At 33.4% G+C, this 20,501-nt stretch overlaps 3 protein-coding genes and 1 long non-coding RNA gene across 8 annotated transcripts; 1 reads left to right on the forward strand and 3 right to left on the reverse strand.

Annotated features, from left to right (window-relative positions):
- Window positions 1–8,273: 8,273 nt before the first annotated feature.
- LOC143303695 (uncharacterized) lies at window positions 8,274–9,192 on the reverse strand. The gene is made up of 3 exons (XR_013060219.1): window positions 9,069–9,192; window positions 8,712–8,787; window positions 8,274–8,615 (listed from the first exon to the last, which is right to left on the reverse strand). It is a non-coding gene; the product is annotated as an uncharacterized LOC143303695 (long non-coding RNA).
- Window positions 9,105–13,234, forward strand: LOC117166399 (galactoside 2-alpha-L-fucosyltransferase Sec1). Its single transcript, XM_033350333.2, has 3 exons — window positions 9,105–9,466; window positions 10,140–10,763; window positions 10,828–13,234. Exons 2-3 carry the CDS (start codon window positions 10,300–10,302, stop codon window positions 11,366–11,368), a joined length of 1,005 nt encoding a protein of 334 aa, XP_033206224.1. The 5' UTR covers window positions 9,105–9,466; window positions 10,140–10,299; the 3' UTR covers window positions 11,369–13,234.
- On the reverse strand, window positions 13,136–15,587 carry Gas8 (Growth arrest specific protein 8). Its single transcript, XM_033350323.2, has 8 exons — window positions 15,253–15,587; window positions 14,960–15,171; window positions 14,627–14,888; window positions 14,298–14,558; window positions 14,072–14,239; window positions 13,916–14,002; window positions 13,612–13,821; window positions 13,136–13,455 (listed from the first exon to the last, which is right to left on the reverse strand). Exons 1-8 carry the CDS (start codon window positions 15,253–15,255, stop codon window positions 13,240–13,242), a joined length of 1,419 nt encoding a protein of 472 aa, XP_033206214.1. The 5' UTR covers window positions 15,256–15,587; the 3' UTR covers window positions 13,136–13,239.
- A 125-nt stretch (window positions 15,588–15,712) lies between these two features.
- fbl (pantothenate kinase 3 fbl) lies at window positions 15,713–20,125 on the reverse strand. Of its 5 annotated transcripts, none has more exons than XM_033350330.2 (10): window positions 19,975–20,110; window positions 18,967–19,129; window positions 18,286–18,464; window positions 18,034–18,207; window positions 17,775–17,942; window positions 17,615–17,691; window positions 17,361–17,537; window positions 17,129–17,264; window positions 16,944–17,057; window positions 15,713–16,864 (listed from the first exon to the last, which is right to left on the reverse strand). In XM_033350330.2, the coding sequence occupies exons 2-10, from the start codon at window positions 19,091–19,093 to the stop codon at window positions 16,811–16,813; spliced, it is 1,206 nt and encodes a 401-aa protein (XP_033206221.1). In that variant the 5' UTR covers window positions 19,094–19,129; window positions 19,975–20,110; the 3' UTR covers window positions 15,713–16,810. The 5 variants fall into 5 exon arrangements, with proteins under 5 accessions (XP_033206221.1, XP_033206219.1, XP_076481211.1 ...); XM_033350328.2 differs by having other exon boundaries at window positions 18,952–19,129; XM_076625096.1 differs by having other exon boundaries at window positions 18,952–19,129; window positions 19,859–19,982.
- Between the last annotated feature and the right edge of the window lie 376 nt (window positions 20,126–20,501).

Genomic DNA, 20,501 nt, shown 5'->3' on the forward strand with positions numbered 1-20,501 from the left:
ATGGCTGTTTATTTACAATAAGTTAATACTTATTATAGATAGGTATAATTTATAAATTAAGAAATTTGACGACGAGAGTTCGACAACATCCCCTGCAAAAACACGGTACGCCCTTAATCGCTTAAACGCGTTTCCGCCACAGGCCATCGAACAATCGAGGAAACGTGTCTGCATTCCCGTAGATATAGAATTACACTGTACGAGAAGCCTATACGAAAGGAAAGAATGATCAAGAAAGACTCACCTACGCGGTCGCGGTTTAATAATCAATTTCTTGTACAGCATCGTGCGAGTGCGGGATCGCGTTAACGAGGCCATAAATCCCGCGAGGAAAGCGTTGCTTTTTCCAGGGAGAAAGAAAAAAAAGGAGGAAAAAGAAGAAAAAAAAAAAGAAAAAGAGATGCATGAAACCAGCAAACCCGACATTCGATCTGTTCTCGAATCGGACTCGACTCGTAAAGATGGCCACCGCGGTCTCGCGCGAACCCTGTAGATTCTATCTCCTAGAATTATGTCTTTATTAGCCGGAATCTCTGTCCGATGAGCATAACGGGTCTCGCTGGGTCTGCAGGTGTCCGCTTGGACCAACGGGCAACAACGAAATGGAAAAACGAAAACGAATTATGCGTTTCGAGATCGTTTCGATCGAGATCGTCGTTAATCAACGTTCCCTTGCAAGATCTATAATACAGTTGGGGATGTAGTCAGATCTGGCTGGATCTCTCTTGGCTCTTCTTAGGTCCACGCGTTCGGTAGCCGGTTGTAAATCTGTCCAGGTTTTTCGCGTTTCGGGAACCGTTAGCTTTTCGTGCCTCTGGAAACGGGATCCTTCCAAGATTCTTACCGGATAACTGAGAGAAATTAGGAAAGTTCTGTTAGGCGACCTATGGTCTTCTTTTTCGGAATATACGTCGATCCTATCATGGAAAATGTGTTTTTCTTTTCCTTCCTTTTTTTTCTAAAAAGAGTGTTTGGTGAATAGGATCTTGAAGAATTTGTTCGCGTCACAGGTGCAAGATGTACAGAGCACTGCCCTTAGAATTTTTGGGAAAATTTGTAAAATGTTGAGGTTGAGGTTGACTGATCGAAGAACGAGTAGATGAATTTGTAATAGAAAAGTATATTGAAATAATTGAAGTTTATGCTGATGCAGATCCTTACTCTCTTAGTGTTACTAGGCAATGGAATGATAGGGAGCACGTTCATATATTTATAGCAAAAGGACATTACCAAAAAGGTTAACCTTATAGCTTTGGCTGGAGGCTACAAGGAACATAAATAGAAATCTGTTTATTAGTTCCTTTGTTCCTAGACCTTGCAATCCAAAACATAATGCGTATTCAAGGGTACAACAATATGCACCTCTCCTTATTTAGAATATTCCTGCGTAATAACAGTCTGCAGGTCACGGATATACATAAATAAAGATGTAGAGTTTTTTTTTGAAGTAGCTACTTCAACAGGAAATGTTCTGATTTCTAAATCAGATTTTAGAAAAATCTAGCTACAAATATCCCGAGTTCGCGAGCTCAGATTCCGAAGATTCTGACTTAAGGGATGTTTACTTAAAAGTTATCCAGATCTTGAATTACCAACGCTGAAAACTTCGGAGATTCCTATACAAGTTGTGCGAGAATAGCGAACTATAAAAGCCCGGACGTCGAAAGATGCGAAACTGAGAGAATCCTAAGTGACAGAAACACAAGCTTAAAAATTTCCAACTAGCGGAATTCTAAGTTAAACGCTCCGACTTTTAGAATTCCAATTCTGAGAGCTTCCGCCTTGAAAATTCCCGACATAAAAACGCCTACTGAATTTTGCCAGCTCGGTATCTTGAAGAATATCATAAATATCGCAAGAAAGGCACACGTTGGTTCTTTCGCAACCCTCTCAAGGCCGAGAGGCAAGACAACAAATTATATATCTATACGCGCATTTTTCCACCTTCAAATTTCCCGCGAATGCATAAAAATCCGCAGATAAATATCTATTAATGACCCTGCTATTTCATCCATCCTTCGATAATTCAGAACAGGAAGTGGCCGCGGTAGAATACGCGCGCACGTTTTCCGCTATTTTCTCGTAATCGGTTAAGAATAGTTAAGATACAGGGAAGGTCCTGCGGCAACAAACGTAATGACAACGAGAGACAAGCGGCAACGAGCTGGAAATGAGGAGCGATTACTATCGGGTGAAAACGATCGAATGGAAAAACTAGCGTCGTACGACCGACGAATAGAATAACGACAGCCTCGTTGATCACAGATATTAGGTGGCCATTAAAATTACCCCGGGCCCTGTGGAATATTCTAATAACAGGAAGATAATGTAATTGGCGGAGGCCGCGTAGCTAAACGATCGTTTAGCGTGTGCGTTTCGAGCAGTAAAACGGTCCTGATGGCCGCCGCGTCGTACGAATACAAAAGTGGATAATGTCTGGAAAGGTTCCGTTAACGGGGAGAAACACGCGAAATCGCGCAATATCCTCTGATAAAATGGCCCTCAGCTACGTTGCAACAATAATGGAATTGTATAAAACCGGCGGTAGTTAGAAGATTGTTAACATTCCTACGCGATGGACGTTTCGACCGTGAGCCGAGCACTGGAAGGTTGAACGGCGTAAAATCGCGTTGAACGTGTTTTCAGCGGCTGTTAAAATTCCTTCGTCCGTTGTCTCGTCAAACGTGGAATTCGACGAAACTCACGAATCGCTTTCGGAGACTGCATTTTAGTCGTTAAAGCGGAACAGTGAAATTGTAGGTAAACTTTAGCCTTTGTGCGATTATAGATTCTCCGACTTGATATTGGCTGTTGTGCAATTTTAAAAGAGAAAAAGAGAAGATTATTGGGGATCTTTCTCTGAAATGTAAAGCATTTGGAAAATTCGACGATGGGGGAAATAGCGTAAAAAGATTTGAAAGTTGGTGGTAGATTGTAACGAAGGAAGAATAACAATTTTAAAGATACTTCTGTGCAAGATTAATTGTACAATATGTATAATCTGTAAAAAGGTAGTCGAGTGGACATTACGTCGAGAACAAGCGAACGTTGATTCCAAAGTTCGAACGCATTGATAGACGTTCAAAGGAAATATGTAATTTCCAATTTTTCCAAGTTTTCTTCTACGTACAGCCCTCAACAGCTAGCGCTGGAACTGACCCCTGTAACCAATATAACCACCGGCAACGTGTCAATCAAGATCTCATCTGAATCCTTAAACAATCCTAACTGCGATATACTCTCGCTTAAAAATTGGAAACTTCAAAGTCTGTGAACCTGGAATTCCAAACTTCCTATTCGCAACTTCCCGAACTTGCATTCACCCCGTAACCGATATAACCGTCACCAAGACAACCAAGATCTCATCTGAAACTTTCCACGCTAATAAACTGTACGCTCGCTACTTAAAAATTCGAAACTCGTGAGAATCTTTGAACACGAAATTGCAAACTTTCGATTCGTACACGATCGTTCCTAAACTTATACATCAAACCTCTGAAGCTCATCCGCATCACCGGTATTCAAGATCTCATCTAAATTTTCGAACAGGACCTCGCCTTAAGATTGGCCTGCAACCTGCGCAATTTAGCCGTGGCTGATTTTATTCGGATTTCGCATGGACAAGGTCGTAACCAGCAGATAATCTCATTACAGAGAAAGGACCGGCTACCCTGACCGGTTAATAGAGCCGAGGCTGGCGAAGAGGGAAAGGAACGTGACACCGTTTCAACGAAGCGCCATAAACATCGAGCGTGAAAACTGTTGGATGTGGAAGAGGGACAAGGGCGGATTCGAGGATCGAGAACAATGGGGGAAAATAAGTAAGTGGCCGTGGCCAGGGACCGCCTGGTGGCCGATGCTCGACGATGTCCCATACGACAATGGCCAGAGTCAATGGTGCCCTGTTATCCGGGACATTATGGGGCATCGTTTGTCAAGTATCGCCACGGGAAACCAGCACGTCCGTATGTTCACCGATAGTTCTGTGGAAATGTCCGATCTCTGCTCGGTTTTTCCAGTCGATCTACTTTCAAAGAATGCGCGCTCGTTCGTTTCACAGTGAAGAATCAGACGAAGGAACCGTGTTTATGTTGGAAATTAGGTAAAGAGGAACCGTACAAGGTGTCGAACGAGAATTTACTTATTTTTGGAGATGATACGACGTGGAAAATTATTGCAGGCTTTTTATTTTATTGGAAATTCACCTATTCTTGGGATGCTCGTTGGTAATTTCGAACTTAGACTTGCTGATTTCTACTAGGTTGGGAGTAATTGGGAATTTTTATTTTATTCGATGTTTTTATATGCTCGAGCTGTCGTGGATTTTTGCAAAATGTAAAGTTATAATAGTTTAGAGATAATTATCATGTTTAACGTGAAATAACATTTCGCAACTCGATGTGTCTTTCGTGTGACGAATTGACACGAAGCTAGAAAAATTTACCGAATGTCCAACTGGACAAATTGTAAAGTACAAGTTAAATAATAAAGAAAAAAAATGGACACGATGGTGAAACATCGATGAAGCGAAAGGATAAATAATTAATTTTGCCCTTTGTCGTACACGCTAATTCTTCTTCAAAGGCAGAGGATTTTATTCGCGCGTCAAAGCGAAAAAGTTCCAAAAATATCATTCTATAAATGGTGGAATAATATGTTCTTTTACCGGAGAAATGTGTCAAATAATTTTAACGTAATGTAATTGGTAATTTTCATAATAATTTGGAATTTATAGATTGATTAACGTATAACTAAAGTTTAACGAAAATTTAATAAACTTAAAAGTTCAGAGTATCGTGACGAGAGTATAGTTGCGATATCTGATAAATCTAAAATAAAAATTCGGTATAACGAGAGTCATTTCCATCTTGAAAAATTGGAGAAAAAGAAAGAAGACCGCATAATATTAAAAGTACAGAAAAATTACACCGTGCTGCGTTTGATTGATCGCTGAACTTGTTTTAATTCTTTGCGCGATATTAAAGGAACAAATATAGCGCCGTTCCATTTAAGAAGGGTAAAGTAATCTTGTAATCTTTCAAAAAGAAATCGCCGAGGAAATCTCAATTACTACTGTGATTAATGTCCTGCTCGTACAGTGTGTTACAGAAACGCAACTTCCCACCGTCAGTTCTCGCGTGTTCTTACGCGAGATCAAAGATCACGAAGAATTGGAACCAACATTTGCAACAGCTAATCTAAGAAGCGCACGAACGCAAAGTTTCGCAGAAATTGGAAATAAAAATCGATCCTTGATTTCTTTAAAAGCGGTGGAATTTCCCGCGAGTTACGAAAACTTGTTGTCTTCCAAACTCTTTACTTTCACGAAAATGTTGGAAACAAAAATTCGACAGAAAATGAAATAAAACAGAAAAACGAGGAATGTTTATTTGTGAAAGTTGTGTGTGTTAATTGTTATTCTTTCATAACTGTTATTACAATTGTTATTATTTTCTTCTCTTATTATTCGTCGGGATAAAAGAGAATCTAGCGTGGCCACAGCACGGAGTTTCAATTGAAACCGAAATAATGTCGAACAAATTAGGAAATATGTGTGAAGATCTTGGTTGTTGGAAGAGATTTCATTGCGAAGCAACTTTATTACGTTAAAGAAGGAAGAAAGTGGCTACGCCACTGGTCGGAGGCCAATCGAAACGCCATTAGTACCCGGTGGCATTAAACGAGCGTGTTCTCGAAGCAGGTAGCCATCTTCCGCGACGGCTTCCACGAAAATTAACTACTCGCGGTGGTTCGATTCGAAATTCATTAATTTCCCCGGGACGAGAGTACGCGCGCACACACGCCGCCGCGGAACGATCACCCGCGGTGTCCGCTCGCTTATTAATGCGCGGCTCGCCCCGTCTCGAAATCGAATTACACGTCGATGGAATTAGCTTCCGTCAACGAGCCGCCTGGCTGCTCTTTATAAACCGCTCCATCGGCTCCGATCAACCGCTGACCTTACGATTTTTCCACCATCAAATTCTCATATTCTGATATTCGTCCCGGCAAAATCATATGGAAACTTTTGATACGTTTATTACGAAAAGATAGTACTCGCATTGTGTATGAAAACGAGATGATTTTAAGAAAACCGTGTAAGGATGTTGGATCGACTTGGAATTTCGAAGTTTTGCATTTAGCTCTTGGAATACTCTGATATCGCGAAAAAGTACAAACTTGGCAAGTTATAGCGTTGAAAATTTCAATAAAAGAATCTCTCTGAAAAATCTCTAATCATCCAATCGATCTATCTCGTTTCGAAAACCCTACAACCGTAAGAATCCGATGAATCCTATCGATAATAGTATACGTAAACCGGTCTATTCGTGAGGCTAATCGAAATCACGGGCGCCATTAAATCGGCCGGGGGCCGCGCCCTTTAATCGTCGCCTGACAACGTTACGGGCCCGATTTGTCATCCACGAAATTGAGTCGCATCTGCCCCCGGTCCCGTACACGTCCGGCCCGTTCTGCTTCCGAGCTGACAAAGCGGAACCCGTAGGAGTGTGCGTGCCACACGCTCTCACCTACGAGGGGCAACACGCGCGCGAGCATGGCCGCTCTCCTCCAGGACAATATAATGCCAGCCGGCGAATATATACGGGCACGGACCATTAATATATGGCCGCGGGGGCCATTGTTGCGAATTAGGTAGCATTGAGCGACCTATTGTCGACGACAACCGGGGGCGCCGAGTTGTGCGCTCCGTTGACTGCGTTTTGATGAAGTCTCACGCGCGAGACTCTGACTCTCTTTGCGGGATTCGTCTTTGGATCGCGGACGTACCGTGTTCTTGCACCGTTTCATGGTCGATATTTCAAAGGATCGTCCCTTGATCGTTTTTTAAATAGGGAGTTTAAATCGGACATTTTTATAGAGAATGGAAAGAAAACGTCGTTTATGCTTCAAAGATATGACAAAACTAATTACAATAGCAAATGAAATTAATAAACGATTCGCCTCGAACTCGTGTTAGCGGCTCGTTCGCGATAACCGCATTTCACGGAAATTTCGTTTTGTCCTTCATTGACGATGATATTTAGAGAATCAATCTGGAATTTAAATAGGAAATATATATAGAGGAAGGGGTAGTTAGAGTAGGTACTTCTCTATGGGTAATGTTAGAGGGGGTGTGATTGAATTGAGTTGTTACGTGAGTAGGGATGTTAATTAAGTGAATTGGATTTTGTAGTATGGGTAAGATGATTCGTTGATTTCTTTTTCTTGTTAGAGATCCAAGTTTTGGCTTTCAATATTGGATCATGATGTAAAAATTCTAATTAAGGGTTGATAGCTGAAGGGTTGATAGGTTGAAGGGGTAGCTTGAATTTCAAATTGAGTTACTAGCGCCACCTGAAGTATGAGAATTAAGAGTTGATTAGATTAGGGTAGGATCTGTTCTACCAACAACCATCGTGTATTTCCTATAACACCGACGAGGTATGGTATAGTACCAGCGCCGTGCTTCCCTACTGTACCGACCATCTTCAATAAGATAAAATTATAGCTCAATGCGAAGCGGAGTTCGTGGTGATGCAGGAAGCAGCAAGGGAAACTGTGTGGATTTCCTTATTGTTAAGGGAGTTGGGTCAATTGTCATATTGCCCTCGCCCTTGCAAGATTTTTTGTAATAATATCGGAGCTATTTCATGGTCAAAGGATGAAATAGTTGTTGAAAGTTCTAAGCATATCCAAGTACGTTATTTTTATGTTAAGAACCGCGTGTCGAAGGGAATATTAGATTATACATATATACCTAGTCCTGAGAATGTCACTGACATTCTTACCAAAGGCTTAAATAGAGTATTACGGGCTATGCCCGATGGGGCTATGGGGCTCACCTAATACAGGTTGTGTCCGTTCATCTAATACGGGTTGTGCCCGTTCATTTAATACGGGTTATGTCCATAATTGTAGGTTAAAGGGTTAAGTATGTTATCTCTTACATTCAAAGAGCTGGCTTCTTCCGATATATGAATTGCATTATGAAATAAAGATTAAAGTGCAAATAATCAAAAACATTCTATTTCATGGATAAAACACGAAGCAACCTAGTACCATTTCACATATCGATGAATATTAGGTCGTCCCAAAAGTTTCTTTCGCAAGCGTAAATATTACGGGCATAGTGCGTAGTACGATGATATTATCATATTATTACGTGTACTTCGATTATCAGCTAAAGTCGTAACGAAAGCCTGTCATAAGAGTAACGATAAAAGTAGAATAATATTGTGTAAGGATCGTTGTCATTAGAATATACGTGATAACCGCATATTCTTTTTTTTTTTATTTGGAAGTATCTTTATCCGATTCACAATTCGTCTTTATTAAAATAGTTATTTACTCCAAAACTATTCAGCTGGTTGATTAAAACAAATTTCCACTATCTGAATTTTGCGCGCTACTTTAATACAATATACAACTAGTCACCTTGCCAATTCGGACCTTTCCTCTTACGACATAATTGAGCGACATAAATGCGTGCGACTCACGGTTAGGTGCGAAAAACGTTATCATTGGTGTCGTTGACCTAAGAAAAGTTATTGCGAAGCTTGTCATCGAATAAGAATCATCAAATCCCCTGGAAGAAGGAGAGGGTAGAAAAAGATCTGTAACAAAGCGTCGAATATTATAATTTGAATTAATCAAAAAATTATATAAACGTATCTGTACATCCATTTTTGTTAAAATAAATCAAATATTACCAAACGTTTTGTATCAAATGTCATGAAATCTATAGGTTACTATTTTCCGAAGACATCCCCATAGTCAAGCAATGATCTGCATAAAAGATAATCAAAGATTTAGCATTAATGTATAAAACTGAACAGATTATGTCAGACTAATTATATAAACGATTTATATATTTAAGAAGTAATTGATGAATAACTATATATGTTTCGAATTAGGTTGAGAAAATTTATAAATTGTAATAAAATATATAATGACAAAGATTAAAAATTAGCTTATAACAAAAATCCAGTGATCAAAACTTCTCAATGTTTTACGCAATCGGTACTTCAGAGCATGAAATGCGAAATTGAATAAGGTGATAAGTCTACCCTTTTACTCGTCTGTGACTGTACTATCCAAGGGTGACGGTAACAGTTCCTCATGACGTCATCAATTGGGACAACATCCCTCGTTCCGAGGATGCAAGTTCTACTTGAACTAAACATTGTTGATCGTTCAGCAAATTGTCCGAACAAATTCGTTACGAAAAATATCGAGAATAACGTCGTAATATTGAAAATGTGTGCACTGTGATTATTCGCGTCGAAAAAAGTAACACTTCAGCGAATATTAAACATCCCGTGTAGATACGCAACAAGCGTTGATGCACGAGATACGCATCGATTTTGCCGGGAAAACATGAGTGATAGAAATAAAAAAGTGGTGAATGTAAATCTTATGGATGGTAGTGCATTTCGAATTGAATGTCAATCATTGTATGCGACAGGTGAGTGGATATTAAAATGTCGTCGTTTATATTTAAGATGGTTCGATTCAAATGTCGAACGTAATTCGATTGTTTCTAACACTTAATTATATATATCATATGTTTTAACCATTTTTTTGTCGCTTCAGTGTAAGTATCTTTTTTCTTTACAATATCATTTACATGCTGTATGTAGCTATATGAATAGTAAATATTACTCTTGTATATAGATATATAACAAAGTTCGTGTAATATCTGAAGCTCACCACCTGTTACTACCTTATAGTATCATATATAACATGTAATATAATTCCATTAGATTCAAAATAAACAAATATTAATAAACAATTCTCATTTATATGTATCGTGCTTTGTACAATAAAACCTTGCTAAATTAGCAGCTTTTAAACAAAATATGCTAGGCCATGTCCTTTTCACTGTCTGACCAACATCGACGTGTACTACTTAATAACGTTACCTATCATTTTCTAGCCGAACGAAAAATTATTGACATCCTAATCGAGATAGTAACAATATTTTTGTTAATTGGATTAAAAACATTACATAACATTTTTAAATAAACATTTTTTCAGTTAGTTCTACTATCATCATTAATTACACAATCCATATCTTGTAATCATCTACAATTAAGTAGCATGTACTGTTCAATAAAAATAATATTATCATTGCAAAGATGTACGACGAAAAGCAAAGGACATGGCACACCTGTAGATACGAAATGCCGGACTAGTGGAAGTTGAAGAGTAGAAAATAAATAATCAGAAAGCAGTAGAAGATAGAAAAAGAATTGAGCCATACGTAGTGACTACATCATACAGGAATATATAAGGATAATGAGTCACGCTCAGCAGCATGTACTTGCAAGTGCAATAGTTCTTGCTCTGATAGTGGTCTTTGGCATCCATGTCTTCCTGTTTCCCATGTACACATCCAACCCACCAGCCCGCCATATAAAGATTTCAACATATGAACAAGCTCTTTGTCGCACTACCTTAAAGAATATCAGAATACCACCAGAGTGGAGGAATCCTTGTCCCAAGTATGGAATAGTTTCTGTAGTTCAAGGTGGTAGGCTTGGGAATCAGATCTGGGAGTATGTATCGGTGTGGGCTACTGCAAGAAGGACCGGCTTGGAACCATTTATGCCACGATGCATATTAAAAACTCTTGAAGAATACTTTGAAAATCTCAGTATTCCACCACTCAGTTACATTGGAAGATGTAACTTAGATGTTAGTCAAGTTGTTAATTCTCTTGGACAATGGAACAGTACAGAACAAAATATCATCATACCAAGGTAGGCTATTTTATTTCATTTGTCACAACTGATATTTTATGTTTTTAATGTTTTTGCTTCACAGACATGCAGCCTATTGGTCTCTTATTCTGGTGTGGTTGGATGATGTACGAAGAGAATTTACATTCAAGCCAAATTTAAGAGCTTATGCAGAAAAAATATTGAAAGAGGTGGCAGAGGAATTTAATTTGTCTGAACCAACATTTGTAAGCATACATATACGAAGAACAGATTATGTGGATTACTTATGGCAAAAATTAAAGATTAGACCTGCACCAGTCAGCTATTATTTTGCGGCAATGGATTACTTTATTGGCAAGTATCGTAATGTAGTTTTTGTAGTAACTAGCGATAATATAGTTTGGTGCAAGTATAATTTGAATAGTAAAAGACATAGAATTAAATTCGTGTCTGATATGAATGCAAGAGGTCCAGGCAAAGATCTTGCAGTTTTATCAGCATGTAATCACAGTATTATAGATTATGGTACATATGGTTCGTTTGGCGCAATTCTAGCTGCTGGTGAAACCGTTGTATATAATGTAACAACATACTTTTCTACATTAATTGCTGAAGTTTTGCCAAACTGGAAGATAATGAGTTGAACAAAAATCAAAAATTATTCTATGGATCTCAAATTAAAAGTAATCGTGTACAAATATTTTATTGAAAATACTTTTTATACGAAGTTATTTCGTTCAATTTTATAATGCAAAGATTACATTATCTATATTTCTTTCAAAATTAAAATTGCTACAAAATTTTCTATAACATTTTTTTATTAAGCACGAACGTTTTGCTTACTGCTTACAATTTCTTAGAAGAACGTTTTTCTTAAATACAACATCCAAAATTTTTATTTATTATTCCAATATAGTAAAAAAGCAGCTTATAGATATTTATCATAAAAGGTAAAGTTTGCCATTGAAAGGTTTATTGCATACTCATATCTTTTCAACAATTTCTAAAAACCCAAATGAAAGTGTAGCGTTATATTTTACAAAATTTTTATCAAAATAGTATAAGTATAACGCTGGCAAATTACATATTTAGAAACAGTATGCATAGTTTTTCACTTAATTATGGCACTATGAAATGAAAATGTTAGCAACCCCTGCACCTTTAATAGTAGTATACTTTGAAGAATATATAAGAATCTAATATACATAGAAGGGGAATATATACATACAATGGAACGATGGACCACTAATGTCTAAAATTAAAACAGATGCTTATTTTTTTTACTATCTATGATTCATGCGGCTCTGAGAAATTAAATAGATTCAATATTCTTTTGACACAATGAACCAATGAACTGAGACTAATCCAAAAATCTGCAAGAAGACTTTACAGTGGTCGAATTTAAGCAATGAAATTATTGGATGTTTATACTATTATTTCTGAAATCATGATCTCTTAATTACTTATTTCGTGATATAACATAGCAACTGAAAATAAGATATAGTTATATTGCATTATATATATTATATTTAAGATGACTTTCAAGTGTGAAGAAAGTTACAATCAGATTTGCAGATATAGAAAAAAGGAAATATGTATTAACAAACCATAGCTCTTATGATGTACAATGATTTCAACTGTGATTCTATTTCTTATTGTGCCAAATTCTTAATATACATACATATATAAAAAATATATATGTATACATACATATATAATTGTGTGTCTGCACAAAAAAAGTATATGCATTCGCTTATACGTGTATGCGTATATACATCATACATAATAAGATTATAGCTATACAAAACATAAAAAAAAATAACAATGAATTGTTTATTTCTTCACTTAATAGTCAAATGTTTTTGAAACAGAAAAAATCAATAGATTTGAAGGAAAGGTATTTTACATAAACCCAATATACATATGTATATATACATATATATACTTATATATACACATATATAAGTGTTTGAACCTTATTAACCACGTGACCTGATATATTCAATTTATAATATTTTGTAAATTAGAATAGTAAATGTGTCTATGTCTATATATGTTATAATATCTATATATAAAATCTATATATATACATACATCCATATATATATATATATACATACATATATATATAAAGCATCTTCAGTATAATTGTGCCTGTTAGTTGTTAAATAATTATAAAAAAATGTACTATGGAAATGCATGATGATTTACAATTGAAATAAATGATAACGAAATTAAGTAAATGATAGAACAGATGAAATTGTACAAGTATACAACTATCAGGCACCAATATGATCTACTCTGTACATTCTGTGATAATTTTATGTAATTTATAAAAAAATAAAGCAGATGCGTTCTAAAACTTACTTGTTTCACAAAATAAAAACATTCTGCATCAGAAATTGCTTGAATCTTTCTGCATTAATCTGATTTTATTATTTTTACATTTCACTAATTGTTAGTGAAAATGTATTGTATGATCAGTCAAAAATAAAAAAATTAAAATCTTAGTAGACTAGTGATTTAAAGTAACAAGACCAGCTGGTCCTAATCCTAACTTTGTAGGTACTCCTTTTACTCTCAATGGTTGAAAACCAAGTTCACTCTTTGGAATCCCATATTCTTGTAATTTAGTTTCATACGTTCGAAGTAGATCGTCATGCGCTTTGCAAACTTTTGCTAATTCATATTGTAGATCTTGTATGGCACTGTTTTTTCTATTCAACAGATTCTGAAGAAGAAGAAAAAACATTTACATAAAAAGAGGAAAAGAGAGCATATCCTGCAGATAAAAGACATTTGCATATAAAAAAAGGGGAGAGGGCATAAAGAATATTCTGCAAAAAAGAACATTTATATAAAAAAGAAAAGGAAAAAAATTACAAACCTCTAATTTTTTATTAGCATTAATAACGACCATTGGATCTAGTTGAGCAGCAGTAAGTACTTCGCTGATCTGTGCTTCACGCTGTTCTAATAAATCCGATAATTTCTCAAGTTTCTTTTCTAAAAGAATGTTCTTTAAACCTGTCTTCTGTTGGAGCTCAAGTATTGCTGAGACAAATCTTGAATGTAATTCGTTTCTTTCAGACTGACACTAAACAAAAAAACATGACTTTTCAATTTAAGTTATAATGACTTCACAATAAGCGTAATTTTATTTAGAAAGGAACATATATGTTTTTATTTACCTTTTCAAAACGTACTTCTAATACTTCGTTTTCCCATTTTAAGTTCTCTAACTCTTTTGTAGCTATTATTAATCTTTTTTTAGTACTCTAAAAGAATTAAGGTCTTGGACAAAAAATAACCCACATAACATATGTGACAAAATTTTAAATACTTACAATTAAGCTTTGTTTATCTTTATCATAATTTGCAAGTTGGCGAGTGTAATTTGCTAAGGATTCTTCATATGACTTTATATCAGTAGAATATTTTTTATTTTCGATAGTTAACTCTCGTACTTGTTTTTTCATACGCTCTTCATTACTTCTCATTTCATCCATTTGGTCCTACAAATCCAATAATGTTATTATATATATGACTAACTTGCTTTTTAATTAATTATACCTTCATACTCTTTATCAAAGACAAATTGTTAAGAGTAATGTCATTATAATAAGTTTTCATTTCTGCAAATGCAACTTCATGGTTTTTTATCAAATTTGCAATTTGTGTATTTTTTCTTTCTTCTACTTCAGTTATTTCCATTCGATGTTTTAAAGTAAGGGATTCATATTGACTCGTCAACTTCTGTTCATATTTTTGTTCCAATTCTTGAGCTTCAGTTTCAAACTGTTTTATCAGCTTATCTGTTTCTTCTGCATGTTGCTAAATAGTAAATTTCAATTTACAAAATGCTTAATAGTAACAAAAGGTATATGATATTTTTTTCGTACCAATTTTAATGCTTTTATTTCATTTATATGGGCCAAATCTTGTTCTTTTTGCAATCTTTTTAATTCTCTCTTATCTTTAATCAATTCATTTTCTTGAAGAGTATGATCATCTTGTGCCATTTTAAGAGCAACCATATGTTCAGCTTTAGTTTCTGACAAATTAGTTTGATGCTCATACATTAAATGTTTTACTTTCTGTTTATATAATTTGAGCTCTGCTTCGTGTTTTTCTGATAACTCTTCTTTTTCATGTTCTTTATTTCTTTAAAAATACATATACATATCAGTTAAATTTCATTAACATTAAATTTACAATTAAATGTAGAAAAATACCTGACAGTTGCCTGCGCTTCATCTAATTGATGTCTCGTAATTTCCCAAAAAGTTCTAATCTTATCTCTTTCAAGTTGAAAAAAATTTCTTTCCTCTCGTTCACGCTCCATTTCTTCAAGTATCTTGTGTGCATAAACTTCTAATTGTTCTCTATTCATTTTCGACGTATCTACACCATCAACAGTAGCAGGTACTTTTGCTTTCTTAGGTCCCTATAAAAGTAAAATAATTTATATATGCATAATTCAGATTTTGTTGATTAAATGTTTGCAATCAAAAATTTAAAGGCTCACCATTTTTATAAAAAATTAAAATCAGAAGAATAGAGTATCACGAGAATTGGATATCACGAAAATGGATATCTATTTTGTCATCAATTTCGATGATTATCAATAAAAATTTATAAAAATAGGTGATAAAGTATATCAATATCAATTATTACTTTAAAATATCGATATCTTTATTTTATAATTTCATTAATAAACGTAAAGACAACTACATATTTCCAACGTGAAGTTATACAGTGTTTTGTCAGATTAGTTGCTAAGTAACCAAAATTTTATAGCGTCAATGCATGCAGAATATGTACGATTTTATAGTATAATAGGAAGGAAAATACTGTTTTATTACTCATTAACCATATAATTTTATTGTATATAAATGAAATAATATGAAAACACATTAAATGCATGCAAATGTATTTAACGTAATCGAAACAATATTTTACAATAATAGCTTAAAGTTCCTAATATATCGAGGTCAATAAGGAATTATTTATTGATATAAGAAAATTACATTTGTTTCTATTCCATAAAAATAAGCTTATAAACAAATTTGTTCTCTTTTTGTATTTGTAAATTCATATAAATGTTGGCTATAACGTTAAACATATCATAAAATATGTTTAGAAAAAACATTCTTTTTATAGTGCTATAGTACAAATATTGTGATAATAGGTATTTTATCTTTCTATTGCTTATCACATTATAAATTATTCTATTAAAAAGTGTGTAACAATATGCTACGTGTCTACATTTTGAAGCACTGTATGTATAACGCGTTAATATTTAATAATAATGAATGCACATTACTCAATGTAGTTTTCAAATAACTAAAAAATGCATGTAAATAACCTATAAAAGTAGCCACCAACCAATATGCTTTGTATTAATTTTAACCATTATCATCATAGATCAAGTATAATTTTATATTTTTTTTAATGATAAAAATAAAAATGTATCAATAATGAAGTCATTAGTAATAACACATATTAAGTACTCATTAATGCAATTTCTTTCTTGCAATTTTTTTTGTCACAATTTTGTTTGTGAACAATTGAAAAATCGTGTAATATCAATAATAATAAATATCATGCCTTGTTTGTAAGAATTTGGGTATATACGTATTTACATAAACATTTAGAAAGTAAAATATGAGGTAGACTCATTTTACTGATACAAAGAATATTGTGTGGTAAATTGTATGCGTTTTGGTCCATTGAAAATTCTTATACAAACTCGTGCAAGGTTTGTGCCCACATTAGGTCTTTATGTAATAATCATGTAACGCGTTTTAAAATGATTATATTGTGTATAATTATACTGTGCTCATTCATTAATAAATATAGTCACATTTCAAGATTATACAGTCCTGACCTTAATTTTATACTATTATTAAAATTTGATGTAACATTGCATATACAACATATACAATACTACCTGAGAAAGTTGATATTACATAACAAAAATAAATAATTATGTTGAATAATTACATAACCACCCTCATGAAAAGATTCATTTAAGTTAGAATATCAAATGGAATGCTATATATATTATCCGTCTTTCTATAATATTAGTTTGCTTCACCCTTAAATTGAAGTAGGCATCCTACTGCACCAAAATAACCCTACAATTAGAAAAGGAAAAGAATATAAATACATTCTTTTAAATTCTTCAAGCTTATATAAGACTATTTCATATATAACCTCATGCTCTAAAAACAAAGCTTTCATCGTTCCTTTAGACCAATAATCCATAGCATAGGCCAGAAGTTTCATTGATATAGGATTTACTCTAAGAAAATTTCCTACAAATACTACCTAAAATTACCAGATAATGTTACTATTAAAAATTAAGTATGATAGATACATTAATTATGAATATATTTTACCCTTTCAATTTTTTCATTGACGGCACACATACGCGCGATAGAACCAATATTGTTTGTAATGGTAACAAGTGTTGCGCGTGCGAGATCTTGTTTGCTAACTGCATTCCGTCGATCTTTAGAATTCATCTGTCCAAAACTGTACATATAATTAAAATAATACGCATTAAATACAAAGTGAACTATAAAAACACAAGACCAAAAATAATATTTATTTAGTTATTAAAAATACTACCTGCTTGCAACAAGATCGCCAGGAAGACCAAATGGACCATAATCCCCACCATAAATATCCTTAACTAATTTGTCTACTCTAGTATTATCACCTCCAGTTGCTAATTCTATTGCCTCTTCGAAAGTGTTGCATCCAGTTAGTAAACAACATAATCCTAAAAATGTGCCACCACCTAGACTAAATATGAAATCAAATTTAATCAAAATGTAATTCAATAGTACATATTTTTATACTGTTATAAAAGGGATACATACCTAGTACCAGATATTCTTTTATAATTTTCTGGCCCATAAACTGCTAATATGCTTACTCCTGATCCTATATTTACAAGCTATAAAAATTATTTATATATAAAATATGTATATGCAATATATAAATAATGTACAGTTTAATATTCTAAAGAATCCAACATACCAAAAACGGGTAGGGTTCAGAAAAGTCATAGGGAACCTTCTGACATTTACTATCATCTGTAGGATGTGACCAGTAATAACATTCGTGTGGATTTGTTGTTTCTATGTAGAGCATACCACGTATTAAACTATCTAATTCATCAAATTTTGCTAAATTCATATTTACTTCCTACAGAAACAATGTACACATTATTCAGATTTATACTGTGTATATATTATATATTAAGCTATATTAGGATATAAAGAAATAAATATCTCACTTGTTTAAAATTTTTTTCAAATTTATATGCACCACCACCAGTAGCACAAACTGTTGTGACAAGATTTGCCATGCCTTTAGACCTTGCTAATGCTAAAAAATTTCCCATCTCACTTGTAGGAAATCTAATAAAATGTAATGTACCACGTCTACCTCTGATACAAACATTATCCATCTGTAATAGAATAACATAACATATTTTTGTAAAAATGTGTTGAATAGATTATTTAAGAAATAATTACATGAAACATACTTGCAAGTGTGTGTCTCTATGACCTGTTTTCCCATATGCTGAATTTCTAGTTAGATATCGTCGAATATTTTTTAAAGTCTCAACTTCTGCATCTGCTTCATCTCTTGTAATATCTTTCGGTTCAAAATATACCAATTTGGATAATGTACCTCCTATATCCATACCAAACCATGGCATTGCTAAAAACATAAAAACCATTATTTAAATACCCTTAATTTGAAAAAGTACAAAGATCAGAAATATTTAAATAATGCATAATCAAACGAAATGCAACTATTGCAAGAATGGATTAATTTGTATATAATGTAAATAATATATAAAGCACACAATATACACATATATTTATGTACACAATAACAGATTACAAATGCAAATAAGCTTCTATAATATTACGGCATAAATAAATTAAAAGAATACAAATATAATTACAAAAACATAAACATTAAAATATAAAAATATAATAATAAGGAAATCAAATCATAGGCATACATAAGCAATATATGCATATAAGAGAATCACTTTAAATTGCAATTATTATTTAAGATATTTTCATATAACCAATAATAATTATTAATCAATCATTTCAAAGTGATACCCTCATGTATAATAATATTATAACAATAATAATAATAAAAGAATAAAAATGGCTACTCTAAGCACACATACACTTGTATAACTCACAAGGTGATGAATGGTTTTTGGACTCCTTGACTGGAGTCTCAGAATCAGTATAACCATTGGATGCCATAGCTTTTGTTGTAATATGATTTTTATAAGTTTGAGGACTCATTACTGTTCTTCGAGTCATTTACAGTTCTTTTTAATATAATATCTAATTCCTTGACTGAAAATTACAAAAAAATTATATCAACAATATAAAACATAGTTATTTTCTGAACCATTAAACATTCCTCATGAATTAGTAAATTAAAAAAATTATAAAATCTATTCACATTCTCTGCTGTATCAAATATTAAATATTACTCGAATTATAGATGAATTAAAAACATTAGTAGATTACATTTAAAAGTGCTTTATACTGAACTCAAACTGATGATATCAAAAATATATATTTCAACAGTTGTTCTAAAAATTTCGATTTACATTTACATGTAACTTATTACACTGTAACTCTACTATATTCATAAAAATTGAATTTTTTTATGACTTTATTGCTGTATTCGGTTAACAAAGAACCACTTCAAATGCGCCAAATAAAAATTAATTATATTGACATACATTATTAAAATGATAGATTAATGTGTACAGTATTGTTGCTATTAAATCAATATTTATACAGTTAATTAATTTTGAATTATAAATAATTGTTAATAGTACTTGCGAGGTAACGCTACTGATACTTCTGACGATTTTAAATCACGAATTATAGAAGCGGCGGCTTATGTACGCAAATACATGTAAAGATAATGTATATTTACGAAATTATGACGGACGAGTCTATATTAAATTTCAGAAAAAATGCAGTAACACACTAACACTGCATAGATATTGACGATTGGCTAATTAAAACACGAGAGACCAAAGACGAAAGAGAACAAAATACAATCACTACCTTAATGTCGATGAACGCTACACAAAGCGATAGAAAATTATAACTGTGTCGCGTACGGTATTACACGTAGTAGCACTAAATAAAAGTCAAAGACATGAAAAACGAGTAATACCTACCTGGAGACGCCATTTCAAACAACAATTAATTTTTTCTTAAGGAAATTTGTTAAGAAATTGTCTAATTTTTAATGATTAAATTTTAGATTGATTTTAAGTTGATCGCTTGACTATTTTATTATTGAGTAGTAATTTTGTTTCATTAATGAACTAGTACTATTATAATATTGATTTATAATTTGTCGTAGTTTCACTTAAAGTATCTAAATTATTAGACATGTTATTCAATTTATATAATTTCATAAAACTTGCATCACAATCACTGTTTATGTAGGTTTAGCAATATCGCGTGATAGCTATTGGTTAATACTATCTTAAAAACTAGTTTTTGTACTCCTTCCTTTAAGCCTTATTTGCCTTTTAAATTTTCAGAACAAGGTACAATGTACGACGTATGATGTATCAAGAACGTGAAGCCGTAAAACTGTTTAATATTAATTTCTTTTATCCCCACGCCCACGTATAACATCAGATTACTGACGTCATAAATCCATGTTACTAAAATCTGCATCGTAAGTAAGTATCGC

This window comes from Bombus vancouverensis, chromosome 15 (assembly GCF_051014615.1).
Source record: "Bombus vancouverensis nearcticus chromosome 15, iyBomVanc1_principal, whole genome shotgun sequence".
Lineage (NCBI taxonomy): Eukaryota > Metazoa > Arthropoda > Insecta > Hymenoptera > Apidae > Bombus > Bombus vancouverensis.